Here is a 15860-nt window from a genome sequence, read left to right as displayed (position 1 = left end):
TATGTCTATTTTCGATGTGAACTGATTATGATATATTTTAGTATGTAATTGAAGACTTATTTAATGTCAGATCATCACATTATCCAAAAAGGAAGCTGTACTTACTGCTAGACGTTGAAAACGAACTCGAACTGGTGAGAAAGCTCAGGCCCTCAAGAGAAAGGGTACTACCAGCAGTGACTTCCTTGAACACATAGAGCAAGTCCTCATAGCACTGGATGCGGCTAACATGAGCTACAATTGTCTAGTTCTTTGACAATGCATCCATTCACAATGCTGCACTTATTGAAGATTGGTTTGGTCAACGTGGCTATAAACTTCTCTTTTTGCCACCTTATTCTCCTTTTTTGAATCCAATCGAAGAGTTTTGGTCCAAGCTGAAGACTGTTGTAAATAACGATTCCTCTTCTGTCAGGCAAAATGAAAAAATCTCTGATCGTATTCGCAACGCATCATTTTACATCAGCAGATAAGACTGCGAGAATTGGATAAAGCTTTCTCTGACGTTCTGGCAGAGATGCTTAAATTGTGAAAAAGGAGGCAAAATAAAAAGCATGCATTAAATTTTTTTATTGGTGACCTATTTTCGTATTAAAATGATCCATTTTCAAAACAGTGACCCATTTTTGTTAAAATCGGTGGCCCATTTTAATTTCAAGCTGGCCAACCTATTTTCGTCGACTGTAATGCGTCTTTATGCAGTTGTCAGCAAAAGCTCGATCTTGGATGTGGCGGGATGAAGAAGTGGAACTGCTTTCATTTTCAATCTCCACACAAAGCCATCATGTATGTCCTATGTCGATTTACTCCCACATTTACAATATAAAGTACCTATATTTCTACTTTCTTATACTCCTTCATATTCAAGGTAACTTACAAAGCTTTTTAAGAGTTGATTTCTGACAAGTTCTATATGTTACTTAGAGCAAAAAGGTTAAATCACAGCTTAAATGAGCTAATCTTTGATGTGCCATTGCCCGACAACCTAAATACTAGAACGACCCCTTTTTTCATTAAGAGCATATTCTTTTGACTTCAGCAATCGAATGGTACCGTTGGCTTGGCTGTTACATGAAATTTATTTTTTGATCGATGGGTGATCCACGGAGGTCTGTGAAGAGAAACAAAATTCGATCAGAAATTTTTGAAATGACCCCAATGTAGGTCTGATCCAACCGAAATCAGACAAGAGCATTTCTAAGTACTTTCAAAAAAAAATAAAGCGAATTTACCAAGACGAAAAAGTGGACTTCATCTGAACATTCCTTTCAAATCTGCATTCAAAGCTCACTGCACACTGTAGATGGTAGAAAAGAGGCTCTTTTTGGTACATATTTAATAGTAGACAGATAGTTAGTTTTACATCTATAGATATGTAAGGTATAGACGAGCAAAACGCATTATGACACATGATGCTTTTAAAGCTAAAAAGAGTAGCTTTGAATACGATAAACAATGCATAATCGGTTGTTCAAATCAGTGCCGTCATCATTCACCCACAAAATCAACATCTTTTTCTTTTCTTAAGTTTTTCGGTTGTTGCGGAAAGATAGTCATGGCTTCCTCTGTATCATTGCCACTCGTGGTTTGGTACAATCTCAATAACCCTAATGTTACCTGTATCACTTGCAGCCATACACATATTTATGCAGGTCAAAAAGACGGCAGTATTTGGGTTTATACACTTGTTGAACAAAACCGACTCGAGGCAAGTGCCTTAGTATACACATATAGTGTTATTAATCTACGTCTTCTTTTAGCATAAGTTAATGCTTGTAGGCCATAAATCAGCTGTTGTTGCCTTATGTATCTTGAAGGCAGAAACAGACGCATTGTCTAAATCAGAAAACGTGTTGATCAGTGCTTCAGAAGACGGGTGAGTTTCTATGAGTGTGAGACGATTAACATAAACAACAGTGAGATTGCACGTTGGAATGCCTCCGATGGGCGTTGTCAGGCCGTCAATCCAAATGGGTTTTATGGCGTACCTCGGTTTCTTAAAGTATTTTCTCGGGTAGACTATAAAAAAGTAAAGTGAGACTAGTTATCTAAACAACTCGTAGTTTTCAGAAAAGCATATTTTTTGTTGTGGACAATCCAATGAGATTACGATTCTGAATGCCTCTAATCTAGAAGTAAGCAACTATCTTTTATGTGCTTATACTCAACGCATAGATTGTTCGTGTCTGGGGCGGTCATTCAAATTGGGTGAGTTGCATTGATTTCTTTGATCCAGGTGAGCAAGCAAAGATCACAGCCAGAAAGTTATTAACCGAAAAAAAAGATACACAACAAACGCGACTTTTGACTGCTACAGTGGATGGAAAACTAGACATATGGGACTTTGATTCAGCTAAACACATCATCTATAAAGACAAATCTAGTACACAAACCATTCAGTTTGATGTTGCCTTTGATCTTGTTAGCAATCCATTCATACCAAGCATGTTTATGATACTGACAGATACACATATTCTTGTAATGGACAAGAATCTCCAGTGTTCTATTCCAATTGAATCAGATACACATTGGGTAGGCGGTAGTTTTGTAAGCAAAGATCACTGTATTGTTTGGACATTGGTAAGTCATTTCAAACAATTCAATATGGTATTCATAGCCATAGGATGGTCAAGTATTTGATTATCAACTCAACTTGCCAGGTTCAAAAGAACTGGTTCATGTCTATCGTTTTGATCCTCGAGGTAATTTTCACTTGGTGTATTGACATTACTAATTGTCAAAGAGGCGACATTTCATACAATTACTTCTATTCTACGCACATCAAACGACAAGGTATTGATTGTCACTCTATCAAATCACCCTGAATCTTCTGGTTTCTCTATTATACCACTTTCTTTAGACAGAACATTAAAGGAAACAACCTATAGCATAGGTAGAACAAGATATACAATACGTATAACTCAACTCTTTTGATAGACACAACATTCTCAAATATTTGGCCTTTAGTAGATAAAGGCGATTCAACATTTGGTAATATTACAGCTACAGCACCCGTGGATTCAAATCGGTTAGCTATCGGTTATGGTAAATTCAATGCTATGAAAACAACGACTCAATATCTATTATCAATAGCATCAGGCACTATATGTATTGTGCCTCTCTCCTTAGCCTTGTTACATTTAGCAGAGATATCCCATCATTTACAGAATCGAGACGATGTGCTTGTCTTTCAACATGCTCACCGAGATGCAGTGACTTGCATGATTGTGCCTGAACATCATGGCCAACATTACCTTTTATCTGGGGGACAAGATGGAGCTGTCAAAATATGGAATTTAATGCAAGTGAGTCTTATGAAATGAGTTTCGTATTAATTGTTTTGTAGTGATGCGAAATATATTGCTTCATGTGCGGTTCATTCTATGCCTGTTGCTTCTTTTATCGAACCTGCAGAACAAAAAGATACGCGTGTACGAGGTTGTGTTATTTCTGTTGCTCAAGATAATTCACTCGCCTTGATTTCTGTGGATTCCATGACTTGCTTGTTTATCTTTCCTGGTTATCCCCATCCACTCACTAAAATTCAATGGAGAACAGCAGAGGATTATCTTGTATTTGGGTATCATGATGACAGTGCTTATGTTTGGCAGGTAAGAAGAATAAAAGGGAATACAGTGAGTATTCATCTTCTTTATCAGATGCAAACAGCCCATTTAGACCGTATTTTACATGGAAAGAATGCACAGGAAGTATTGGAAGATGAACGATGGCCCATCAACAACATGTCACAGAAATCAAATTCAAGTGGGTCTAAACAAACGGTCCAAGTCAAGTCTATCATGGCAAATGACAATGGTAAGATAGAGAGAAAATATAATGTATTGGTACTGATGTGTGCTAGCTCTTCATGCTTCCAAGAGTTTTGCGCAAATATTCACTGTCAATATTCGTCGTCTTGTACATGATTTGTATACCCGCTTATCTCAACCACAAGAGCATTTGCATCCTATCTTGAAGGCTTCTTTGTCCTCTAGTTTTGATGCTGTTGTTCCTGATATGCTTACTTTTACACCTGATAAAGATGAAGAAGGATTGAAAGCACAAGAGAAAAAGATGGAATTAGTATCTGCAATCATGTCTGTTATTGTCTCTTGGCAAATTAGTGAGGCATTTGAACAAGTGTGTTGTGCATCCCTCCAATTATCCAGAGAAGCTCACCCAAATATTAGTTATGGCTTGAAAGGGTAAGCGAAATACATTATTGGAACATGTACTCATGTTATTAGTGCGAATGGTAATCTTTCTTTACTTGCGCCTTTGAAGCATGAAAGACAAGCTTGGGCTATTTCACCTTCCATGACAGCCATTCGATTACTATCGATTGCACTATTGACAAAAGCTATTGCTTGTATAAAAGGACAAGAAAACAAGAGCTCGGATTTAATATCAGGTTATGCTATGTCATTACCACTCATTATTGGTCAAGGCTATTGTTTTCCTTCTTTATCTTTACTGAGTAAATATTGGCAAGACCCTTCAGGTATATAGATAGATAGATAGATAGATGAAAATGGAATGTTGATATGTCTACTAGCTCGATCCTTGTTCTCTAGTGCCATTGCAGGTCTTTCAAAACAAGATGTAGAATCCCTTGTGGATTACTGGGAAGCATTTTGTAAGTAGTTTGTATCAAACAGAAAGATTCATGTATACAGTGCCTACCTCTAATTCATCTGAGACCAATGGACCTCAAATGATGGCTCGTGCTTCTATTGTCTTGGGCATCATGGGCTGTGACCAACCACACACATTAAGCCCCCGGGTCCGTAAATCGACTGCCCTGAGTCTCACTATTCTGTTGTCCGATGCAGAACTAGACGAATCCCGTCACCACACCACAGATAGTTTATCCACAGGTTCCATGGCACGCACACTGTCCTCCATGGAACTCTTAAGCCAAGGATTCCAGACCTGGGAGACCTATATCAACGCAGCAGAAGTACTCAGAACATTATTTATGTATGCAGCAGACACACAGCCTATCATGGCGTTAGTCAGCCGCGGTGCTAAAACGGCTATTTTTCAAATCTCGACAGTCAATATGCCTTTGGTGATCAATACTTTGACATTTGATACCATGCATGCGAAATCGTTTGAAGATCGACTACGATGTCTCAATATGATCGGTTCGTTCGTTCGGAAAGAGCCTGTCTTGCTGTATTCGCATGTTCACAGTGTAGTAGAAGCCGTTGTCAAGACATTAGACCCAAATGTACCTCATTTACGTGAAGTGATGTTATCTTCTGCTACTTCTATTCTTCATGACTTGGTGAAAATGTAAGTTATTGTGTATTGTTTTGATGTCTTACTGATTCAAAATAGGTATCCTACCATTGATTTCAGTAGTAGTGCTCAGAAATTAGCTGTCGGTACATTGGAAGGTGCTTCTGTGATTTACGATGTGAGGACGGCTACCCGATCTATTGTGCTTGAAGGCCACATTGGTCCTGTTTCAGTCCTGGCATTTTCCCCCGATGCTAAATTAATTGCTACCTGTTCCTTAGTAGATCAAAGTGTGCGTGTGTGGCATACGCACCTGAGCTTATTAGGTATGATCACCAGCAGTTTCTCTCAGGGCCTGAGTGCGCCTAACCCGTCTGGTAAAGATGGAGGATCTCAGCGACCTCATAAAGTTTTCTCATTTGCCATGCCAGATAGTAAAGTAGTTCTATCAAGCGACATATCCAGCTAACCTATTCTGATTAGACTCCTTGAATCCGACCGATATCGTCAAGCATATTTCGTTTGAATGGACTTCAAACAAGTGTGTCAAACTCCATGTTCAAGAGATTGTAATGAGTTTTAATGTTTAGTCATGGACTTATTTTGGAAGCTACTTGGCAAGCTGGTTTCTAAAAATAATCAACTAAATTTATCAACAGGGTTCTAAATAAAGTGTATAAAAACATTAAAAAGGAAAAATAACCCCATTTTGAAACAATGGGCATGCAGGGTCAAATGAAGAATAATCCTATCTGTAAGTCATGATGATTGAATTATCAACATATACTCTCTTGATAAAACAAAAAAGAAAAGGGTTACACTAACTAGGTTTGATTACACCAATAGTTAGTTTGTATAAAATAAGTAGTGTATATGATTTTCCTTCCATTTCTTTCTTTCTTTCTTTTGCAAATGTTCATTCGTCTCTTGTCTGCTATTATTCTATTCAATGCTTCAGCACATGCTTATGGCATGATTGCCCAAGTTGTTGATTCTCAAAACTTTTGTGTATTCCTGCCCCCTGAGGATGCCACTGACCGTATCATTTCAGATTCTGAATGGAATGCCAATGCTTTCTGTATGGGCAATACACCTCTTGCTACCAATGCTGGCAAGCTTCCTGATGGCTTTATTACCTCTGCTCATTATGTTAAGACAGATGCTTATGTTCAAGTGACAGGCATGATGGATTATACCAAGGCTAATCTGGTAGGCACAGATGAAGGTGGTCAAATGGACATCAAGGCTCCTACTGGATCTTCTTGTGCTGGCTGGGATTACTATGTGAATTTGATTGAACCTATTTCGAACACTTACTGTATGCGTTGTTGTGTAAGTTTTATGATGGTTAAATCATGTTGACTAAACTTTATTAGAATGACACTACCAATTGTAATCGTGGTATTTCCGAAAAAGGATGTGCATATATCATTCCTGGTGATTATAGTGGTCCTAATAGTAGTAGTAACAGTACCACTGTCGCTCCTAGTGCTACTACCACCGCTGCTTCTAGTAGTACTACAACAACAGACACGGTCTCTTCTTCTTCTTCTTCTTTTAGTATGACTACCATCACAAGTTCTTCTGCTATGACCATAAGTACATCAAGCCCTGCTCCTTCTTCTTCTACCACTATCACCAGTAGTAGTAGTAGTAGTAGCAGTAGTTCCCCTCTTGCCTCTAATTCAGCCAGTGCTTCTTCCGATGGAACACTGACTGAACAATCATCTAATGCTGCTTATGCTATGAAGCCTATGACTGTGGCTATGGGTGCAAGTATCTTGATCTCTACTGTTGCTATGCTCTCTTAATATTTAATTTAATTTTTCTTCTATACCATTGATTCATTGTTCAAGCTCTTGTGTTTACACAAATATATTGAAAAGAATATTTGGAAATTGTATTCATTGTATCACATTTCTCTTTTATTGTACACACATTTAAGCAAAAAGAGTAAAATAAATAAAAGAAATAGCAAGGGCTACTATTGAACTTGATTGAGTCGATAAAGAAAGAGCAGCGTTGGTTTCGGTCATTTTTTTAATCTGCACCTGTGTAGTCTTGGCAGCAAGAGAAGACGAAGACGACATAACAACAGCAGTAGCACCAACAGCAGGTGGCGTAGGTATTTCTAAATTCAAAGGTGGCATTTCAGACATCGCAGAAGACTTGTCTACAGAAGCAGCATTCAACAGGTGATGAGGGTCTTGATCTTGGTTACATTCAGCAGCAGTAACCAGCTTAAATCCTTGTTTTTGTAATGTTTGAATGATCTTGGGTACTTGGTCAATAGATTCCTTGTATAAATCTATCCTTATGGATCAATGATTGCTGTATAGCGTTATTTATACTTACCATGTTGTAAACTAATAAAGCCAAGATCGTCATGCGAATTCAAACCAGTATCTTCACCGGCAGCAGCCATTTTAAATGAACCTTGAATGACCTCTGAAGCATCTTTTCTCTGATAGACATCATAATCTGTAGGATCCACATTCCAAAGCAAGACTTTGTAGCCCATACTTTTGAGTAAAGCCTTGACACGATCATCTGCTTCACCATAAGGAGGACGAATATACCGAGGACGAACACCAATGGCTTCTTCAATCGCTTCTTCTGTTGCCTTGACTTCATAAATAATTTCTTCATTGGATAAACTCATCAAGTGAGGATGAGAAAAGGTATGAGAGGCAATTTGATGGCCTGCTTCATAAGCACGTTTGATGACTTCAGGATATTGAGAGACATGGGAACCCATTACACAAAAGGTAGCCTTGACTTGTGCTTGATCAAGAATGTCTAAGAGGTGGTTGGTGAAATTACTGGGTCCATCATCAAACGTAAGGGCCCAATGATGATCTAGAGGGCAGCCATAGATATCGTCTTCAGAAGCTTGATTACCGCAGGACTCGAAACAAAGGTCGTTGTCTGTACCATCGCATTTTGGGTCTGCACATTCACCCGACCCCACAGGTCGAATAGGGATATTGGGAACACTGGATAGATCCACTTCTTTTAACCAAGCAGCTTTCATGGGTGTCTTGATTTCATCATAGTCTTCAGATTGAACCACGCCCGATAAAAGGGCCAAAACAAGTGCACTGGAAATAATCGATTTAAGCATAAGTGATATAGATATGTCATTTCTGTTTCTTTATATAAAGTACGGTTGTTTGTTAGTTTTATTGTAACTTGAACAAAATCATAACATGGAATATTTCGACAGTTCAAAGTGAAATAATAAAAATTGTTTGTTTCTTCATGATCTCAACAAGAGATGTTCTTCTGCAATCCTTGATACGTACTTACACAACCACATCCAATCCTTCTGCCCTATTCAAGTCAGCTATTGAAAGGGGTAGTTTACAACAAGCACGATCTGCTTATGGACTACTTGATCATCAACACAGAATGGATCGCCATTCGTTACGTAAATTGGTCATGATGGCACGCCATAGCAAGGATGATTTCATCAACACCATCTTGGCTGATATGAAACAGACTTGGAAACTTAAGCCCACTCATTTTGAATACCATGCTCTCATGTACGCGTATGGTATTCAACGACAACCCGAAAAGTCGTACGCTGTTCTCGATCGTATGCGCCATGAACAAGGATTACAGCCAACATTGTATTCCTACAACACATTGTTGGGCTGCTTTAAGCGCACCCATGATTTGGAGCGAGCACAGGCACTGTTGAAGGAAATGAAGCAGCATAAGATACAACCTGATATTGTCACCTTTAATACCATGCTTCATCTTTTGTCCATCAAGGGTGAATATCAACAAGCATTTGACATGTACCATGCCATGACAGAACAAGGAGTTGATCCTGACCTCTACACATTCTCCACTGTGTTGGACATGGCAGTCAAATCAGGCCATATCACAATAGGCCAAGAAGTCTACCACCAGTTACTGGGCCAACAGATCGACATCCACACGACAAACAACATGATTCGATTCATATCGACTGTGGACTTTAATAAGGCCTTAGACCTGTATCACACACTAGAACCCAACAAAGTAGATATTGTCACATTTAACATTTTATTGGATCTCTGTCTGAAGCACCAGAATTCTTCAAAGGCATACATGATCTTTCAAGAGATGAAGAAAGCAAACGTGAAGCCTGATATCGTTACTTATGGTACACTGATTGACGCTGAATCCAAGCAAGGCAATCTGAAGAGTGCGATACAACTCTTCAGGGATATGCGTGCTGTTCCCATTGAGCCCAATGCACGTATCTTGAATAGTTTAGTCAACATGGGTGCTTCCAAACAGGCCTCAGTTACAGAATTAGAGCAATTGGTGGACATAGCCAGTGAACACAAGGGTTGGTTAGACACAAAAGCCTATAATGCATTGATGTATGGACTCGCACTCAAGGGTAAATCAGGCCAAGTACAGCGTGTGTATGATACTGTCTTTCGAGGCCGTACAAAACAACCCGACATTGCTACCTTTACTCATCTGATTCTGTCTTATATGAACAATAACCAACTACAAGATGCGATGGAAATCTACTATACACTTCGAGAACATGACAAGAAATGTCGCCATGATAACCATGTCAACTTACCCATTCAATTAGACGCCACTTTTTATTCCACTTTGATTTCTGCCTTATCGGATGCATCTAATGCAGATCACTTGGATGCAGCCTTGACGCTGTTTCATGATATGCGACCCCTTCAGATCCAACCTTCCATTCATACCTATACAGCCATGCTCCACGCGTGTGGACAACACCGTAATCCGTATGTACTAGACCAAATTCATCAGTTCATCAAGGTGGATTTGTATCTGGACCCTGATATTGGTATCTACAATGCACTGATGGATGCTTATAACCGTGTTGGGGACGGTGATCGAGTCCTTGAAATTTGGCAAACACTGTGCATGCCTGCCTTACAATCTTCTGATCTTGGACCAGACCAGGTTTCTGTCTCGATTGTGTTTGATAGTTGTGGACATAATGGGCAGGCACACAAAGCACCCTTGATTTGGACTTGGCTCAAAAAACGGAAATTTCGATTGAATACTAACAATTACAATTCTTATATCGAATGTCTATGTCGACAAAAGGGCAGAGAAGGCTGGGATACAGCTTATGATCTTGTCAAGCAAGAAATGACAAGTAGGCCTATGGCTGGTAAAGTACTTATGGACAAGAAAACTGTAAATACATTGATTAGTTTTGCGAAAAAGAAAGGGTTTAATCAAACTGAAATACAAGCATTAGAACAAATGGCATAAATTCCCTCTTTTTATTATTATTTTTTTTTTTCATGCGTATCGCTTTACTCTTTGTTTCTCTTGTCTTTTTTACACTTTTGTCTTATGCCACAGCAGACACGTATGCTTTCAAGTATGGGTTTAAACAAAAGACTGCTCAAGACTTTATGTTACCTAGAAAAGTGCGATCATCGTCGCCTTGGCTTTTGTTCTTTACAGATTGGCTTCATGACTTGCCATCAGTATTTGCCTTGACATGCATGAAAATAACTTATTATTTTGTCTTGCTCTATAATGCACTGCATGATGTTTACCTCTCTCAACTTCGACTACCCACCCTGTACGCACCCATTGATCCCATTTATCACCAGCGTAATATTTCAGCTATCATTTATCAACTGGAAACACAACGCCACGAAGCTAGATTGGTGCATAAGAAATGGGTTCAAGACTCTTTTGAGATTCATGACATTCTGGTTAATTTTGTACAAAATCAGCTCAACGAATGGCAGCACCTCATGACTCAATGGAACACTACACACCATATCAACCAGGCCTTTCTTGAGTATGATTGGAAAATGGCCAATCAAAGCCTTCGTCAACTGTATCGTACTGGCTATTACAGCACACTGCAACTTAAGCCTAGATTGAGTCATGTGCCTTTGCGGATTGAGCCCTATAATCAGGCTTTATTCCAGCAATTGATGGCCTACTTGCATCAACTCCATCAGATCCAGATAGATCAAACCAAGCATGTGTTGGTTCGTCATCTGAATTTTGTGAGACATGATACGTACCTTCAACTCTATCATTCTTTTTTGGCCAGAAAGCAAGGTAAATCGTATGCATTACATCACGTGACTCTATCGCCTTTTGTGTTGACTCGCCTCAACAAGATCTGGAAAGAAGATCCAGAAAAGACAGTGCCTTATTATTTTTTAAAAAAAGCGACACCTTTACAGCTGATTTGGTTCCTTGTCAAGTTTATATGGACTTGGGTGATAGACTATATTTGTGTTTGTTTAGGGAGCTATCATCAAATGGAAAGAGAAAAATTGCTTCATCAGTTGGATATGTCAATTGAGAACCTTGTTCATTTTGAATAAAGTTATGTGTAGTACACCATATACATAAAAATAAAAAGAAAGGGGGCACGTGTAGATTATATATATATATAAATATATATATTTTATCAGGTATCATCATAAGTGTATAAAATTAGAACATTTCATTTTCTTCCACTAGTTGTCGTTCCATCGTTTCATGACGAAGATTGTATGCTTCAGCCAAAATCTAAATAAAAAATCAGCATGAATTCAATAGAGCATGTTAAACTTACAGGTCGCATATCCATGTAAGGCAGACGAAGTAGCATGGTTCGTATTTCAGACTGTTCAAGGTCTTCCAAGTTTTCTCTTGCGTTTCTCAAGATAGCTAAAAATGATATACATATAAGAAAAAAAAAAAGAGTCATTCTGTAATCTTACCTAAACAGACAAAAGGATGAAATTCAAGTGGATCAGGCATAGCGAAATAAGAATCTAATCTTATCATTTTAATATATACACAAAATGAAATAACAAACATTACCCCATAGTCGAATTAGATTCTCGAATTTCATTTCTTTTGATAAAAGATGCTGTAACCAAGATGTTGTAAATTCGTTTAAATCCACTTCTTCTTCTTCAAAATAATTTCGTCTAAAAAAAAAGAAAATCAATATAAATCAGGCAATAAAAAAAAAAAGGACAATAGTTACAGGTCAGGCAAGACATAACGAAAAAGTGTCATGAAATTCGCTACATGTTCCTTCATTCGATGATGGTTGGTATCGTATTCATCCCCTAATAATAAATGAATACATATATAAACAAACATAAAAAGTGACTTACCAATGGCTTGCATCAATCGTTCAAAGCAAAAATAAGCATCGCATTCTTTGTCAAGTGAATAAATAAAAGGTGCACATAAAGTAACAAGTGCAGGATAATATTCAATATCTCGGTTTGTGTTTAGATAGGCTGTGATAATATTCTCAAACTTGGCTGTATAGTGTTTTCCAGCTAATTCAGGTGTACGTAATTGGTACCGAGACACTTCTCCTCTGACTTTTTTGGTAATTTCCGGATCTGCCTTGTCCATTTGATCATATTCTTCACTTCTTGCTTTTGAGCTGGAAAGTTCCTTGGCTTCAGAATGTTAACAACAAAACAAAATGTATATAGATAATTACATCGATCTGCTTGTTCAACGCCTAAAAGGTATTTCCAGACTTCCTATTGTTATTTAAGTTGATGGGGATCCTATTTCTCTTTTTTTTTCTCTTACCCCACGTAGTTCGTTGGGAATACCATGTCGAGCTAATATCCGTAGTCTTTCGAGATCAACATACACTTCAGACTGAAGGATCTCGTTAAAGTCGTTTAGAATAGACAACGCCTCATCTTGTTGCATATTTTGATAGTGTTGTTGTCTTTGACGTACAAGGTTAGACTGTAATTGAAGCATACTAGAATAGATATATAAAAAAAAAGGGTAAAAAAAAAAAGCTTTTTTTTTATTTAGTTTTTTATAGCGTTCCTAAAAAAAACTGTCCTGACAAGCAGGACTTTGAATCCATGTTGACTCAACCATCTTGAGGCACATCTAGAAAGGAAAAATTATCGGGAAGAACTAGGAAAAATAAAAAATATATATATATATATATATATATATAAAACAAAGTAACTCCTTTTATAGACATGTGGTTTATAGACAGGAGTCTCTAATGACGGCATTCTTAGTCATGTACTTTGAAACTTGTTCCTTTGTCTATCTATATCTATCAAGATAAGTGATGAGTACTTGTTATTTGAAAGTGTTTAAACGGACTTTAAATTGCCGATCAATAGAGTATGTGCACTTTAAAATAAAGAAATTTCAAAAAGAGATAGTTTTTAGAGTTGAGATGATATAAAAAGGCAAAAGAGAAGGAGACAAAATCCTAAAACAGAAAAGTAAAGAGAGTTTCTTTTTTGTAAAATATGCACTTTAAATAGTAGCAAGTGAATAAAAAAAAGAAAGAGAGAGAGAGATAGTTATTACCAAGATATTCAAATGACTTGCGTTCTACAAATCATGTTAAAAAGACTATTTTCTTTGCACGACTGAACAACTCGGGATGTTTTGTCCGTCTGTCTAAGAGTATTCCAAACTTTAAATCGTGGTGCCAAAGCCTTTTGCGACCTTCAGTGCTCTTTTTTTTTAATCTGATCATTCAATATTAGTCTTTTTATGAAAGACTTTTAATAAATATAGAATGGACTTCTTGCTTGTTATTGCTAAACGAGACAAAAAAAAAAAGAAAGACCTTAAAAAGCGATTCTTACAGTACAAATAAGAAAGAAAGGCTTGGATCTATACAAACCTAAAAGTGTCTCAACAAGTGAAAATAAACCAGGCACATTTTTCTTTAATTAAATACTTTGTCTAAAGACTCTGTTATGACGACATATGCTAGGACCATACTCATCGTATTCTGCCTTCGTGTGGCACGAATTATAGAATTCAGCCTATCGAATGTGAGTGGACCATTTTAAAAATACAGTGTGACTTACAGTAGAAGCTAATAAAGCACCACCAAACCAAACAGCATGACGTTGTTTTTTGTGTGAAATAACATTGACCTCCATAGGTGTTGCTTTCATTTCTGAACGACTTGTCAATTCACTGTCTTGAATACGCTTATCGACTGTACGCTTAATGTCACGCTGAAGTCGCTTATCAAATCCCTTAAACATAGTAGAACCACCAGACAAGACAATGTTTTTATATAATCCTCGACGAACATCAATAGGACTTGTTTGAATGACTGTATCCACAATTTCTGGTAAAGGTGTCAAGAAATCAGAACTGGCAATTTCAGGATTAAAAAAGATTTCTGGTGCAAGGAAACGTTCAAAACCAATATCAACTGAATAGTTCTAATGTATTTTTTTTGTGAGTATCACTATCGATTCTGTTGATTGTTTACCTTGCCAGTAACAGAATGAATACCATCATATTGCTTAAAATATTTCGAGGGTTCTTGTTCATATTTCTTAAATTCCTTCACAATATCAGGACAGACATAACTATAGTCTTCTTTGATAGCTTGAGCAATACGGAAAGAATCTTCAGGTGGAATGTTGGTTTCACCACGTTCACGAAGTAAATTTTGAACAAAAGAAGTGATATCACTACCAGCAATAGGCACACTTTTGATAGAACTGGCAATCACATAGCCTTCAGCCTATCGATGGGAGGTCAACATCGTCTTGGGTCTGTTTTCGACTTACCACCGGGATAACGTGAGTAACACCATCACCTGAATCAACCACAGTACCTGTCAATGTTTGCTCACTTACTTTGCTTGAAGTCCATGAGGCAGCCAATGCCAAGACAGCTTGAACGGCAATATAAAGACCTTGAACATTAAAGGATTCAAACATAATCTCAGCTGTCATTTCACGATTCTCGGGAGAATTCATGGGAGGCTCAGTCTAATCAAATGAATATCATTATAGTAAAACACAGCAGACATACCAGAAGAAAATAATGGTCTTCAGGTTCACAACGCAAGTATTTGAAAATAGATTGTTCCCAAAATCTTTCCATATGATCCCAGTTGTTGATTTGACCATGACGGATAGGATAGTTGAGTGCCATTGTCTTGGCTTGAGCAATAGCTTCATCACCAATATAAAAGTCGAGGTCTTCAATACCACGCTTAGAAGCCAAGTTGTTGCTCAAGAAAGAAGGCTTACTAGGAACACCAGGTCTTCCGGTACTAGAAGGTGATTCGCGTGTGGAGATGGCAGTTGGAAAAACAAAAGATGGTTCCAAATTGCCACTAAAACCAAGTTTAGTGTACCTAATTCACAGGTTAGTCATAACTTCAAAGACGCGTCTTTTTTATCACTGTTCTAGTCTATTCGTTCTAACTTACCCGGTACCATTGTCCATAACAACAACAGGTAATCTGCTCATTGTATAAGTTATATGTATGACTAGTTTATAAAAAAAAAAAGAGAGAAAAAAGGGAATTGGGTATGATGATATTGCTTGTGTCTGTTTGCATTCAATCGCCGAATGAAATAGACCAGATTGACATAAACTCTTTCGACTTGCATTTGATGATGGGATAAGCTGTACTTGACATGAACACCAAAGCGGGAGGGGTTGTTTATCTCCACAACTATACTCGTTGATTATGCCATTTATTTCTTTGCTTCTTATATCAAGATATTTGTATTCAAATGTCATTCAAATATATTCTATTTTGAATTCAAATACACAGAATACTCTTTGAATACGAAAGCATTTGTTGAAGACAGTAAGCAGTGATTGATTTC

General features: G+C 37.7%; 8 protein-coding genes across 8 annotated transcripts; 5 read left to right on the top strand and 3 right to left on the bottom strand.

Annotated features, from left to right (window-relative positions):
• Positions 1-2481: 2481 nt before the first annotated feature.
• On the top strand, positions 2482-3323 carry B0P05DRAFT_463294 (uncharacterized protein; the record flags this gene model as incomplete). The annotated part of the gene is made up of 4 exons (XM_051574159.1): positions 2482-2632; positions 2744-2893; positions 2938-3045; positions 3094-3323. 4 exons carry the CDS (start codon positions 2482-2484, stop codon positions 3321-3323), a joined length of 639 nt encoding a protein of 212 aa, XP_051438504.1.
• Positions 3260-5944, top strand: B0P05DRAFT_264263 (uncharacterized protein). Its single transcript, XM_051573375.1, has 8 exons — positions 3260-3305; positions 3347-3611; positions 3670-3816; positions 3863-4205; positions 4248-4501; positions 4556-4636; positions 4677-5298; positions 5344-5944. The coding sequence occupies exons 3-8, from the start codon at positions 3744-3746 to the stop codon at positions 5711-5713; spliced, it is 1743 nt and encodes a 580-aa protein (XP_051438503.1). The 5' UTR covers positions 3260-3305; positions 3347-3611; positions 3670-3743; the 3' UTR covers positions 5714-5944.
• Positions 5945-6156: 212 nt separating this feature from the next.
• On the top strand, positions 6157-7139 carry B0P05DRAFT_634512 (uncharacterized protein; the record flags this gene model as incomplete). The annotated part of the gene is made up of 2 exons (XM_051583552.1): positions 6157-6576; positions 6621-7139. 2 exons carry the CDS (start codon positions 6157-6159, stop codon positions 7053-7055), a joined length of 855 nt encoding a protein of 284 aa, XP_051438502.1. The 3' UTR covers positions 7056-7139.
• Positions 7140-7433: 294 nt separating this feature from the next.
• On the bottom strand, positions 7434-8311 carry B0P05DRAFT_452271 (uncharacterized protein; the record flags this gene model as incomplete). The annotated part of the gene is made up of 2 exons (XM_051573895.1): positions 7434-7552; positions 7600-8311. Coding segments are annotated over 2 exons (831 nt in total), but the record flags the coding sequence as incomplete, so codon positions are not given.
• Positions 8312-8392: 81 nt separating this feature from the next.
• Positions 8393-10530, top strand: B0P05DRAFT_504148 (uncharacterized protein). The gene has a single exon (XM_051575486.1). The coding sequence runs from the start codon at positions 8506-8508 to the stop codon at positions 10507-10509; it is 2004 nt and encodes a 667-aa protein (XP_051438500.1). The 5' UTR covers positions 8393-8505; the 3' UTR covers positions 10510-10530.
• Positions 10531-10541: 11 nt separating this feature from the next.
• On the top strand, positions 10542-11594 carry B0P05DRAFT_583915 (uncharacterized protein; the record flags this gene model as incomplete). Its single annotated transcript, XM_051582296.1, has 1 exon — positions 10542-11594. The coding sequence occupies one exon, from the start codon at positions 10542-10544 to the stop codon at positions 11592-11594; it is 1053 nt and encodes a 350-aa protein (XP_051438499.1).
• A 112-nt stretch (positions 11595-11706) lies between these two features.
• Positions 11707-12942, bottom strand: B0P05DRAFT_463025 (rab-GTPase-TBC domain-containing protein; the record flags this gene model as incomplete). The annotated part of the gene is made up of 8 exons (XM_051574144.1): positions 11707-11781; positions 11828-11922; positions 11976-12029; positions 12079-12188; positions 12248-12332; positions 12381-12677; positions 12722-12764; positions 12817-12942. The coding sequence occupies 8 exons, from the start codon at positions 12940-12942 to the stop codon at positions 11707-11709; spliced, it is 885 nt and encodes a 294-aa protein (XP_051438498.1).
• A 978-nt stretch (positions 12943-13920) lies between these two features.
• On the bottom strand, positions 13921-15532 carry B0P05DRAFT_485040 (actin family). Its single transcript, XM_051575250.1, has 6 exons — positions 15455-15532; positions 15052-15379; positions 14805-15008; positions 14501-14758; positions 14085-14450; positions 13921-14039 (listed from the first exon to the last, which is right to left on the bottom strand). The coding sequence occupies exons 1-6, from the start codon at positions 15493-15495 to the stop codon at positions 13944-13946; spliced, it is 1293 nt and encodes a 430-aa protein (XP_051438497.1). The 5' UTR covers positions 15496-15532; the 3' UTR covers positions 13921-13943.
• Between the last annotated feature and the right edge of the window lie 328 nt (positions 15533-15860).

The sequence above is a fragment of the Gilbertella persicaria genome, assembly GCF_025201335.1.
Source record: "Gilbertella persicaria strain CBS 190.32 chromosome Unknown B0P05scaffold_5, whole genome shotgun sequence".
Lineage (NCBI taxonomy): Eukaryota > Fungi > Mucoromycota > Mucoromycetes > Mucorales > Choanephoraceae > Gilbertella > Gilbertella persicaria.
This window is presented reverse-complemented; position numbering and strand designations above follow the sequence as displayed.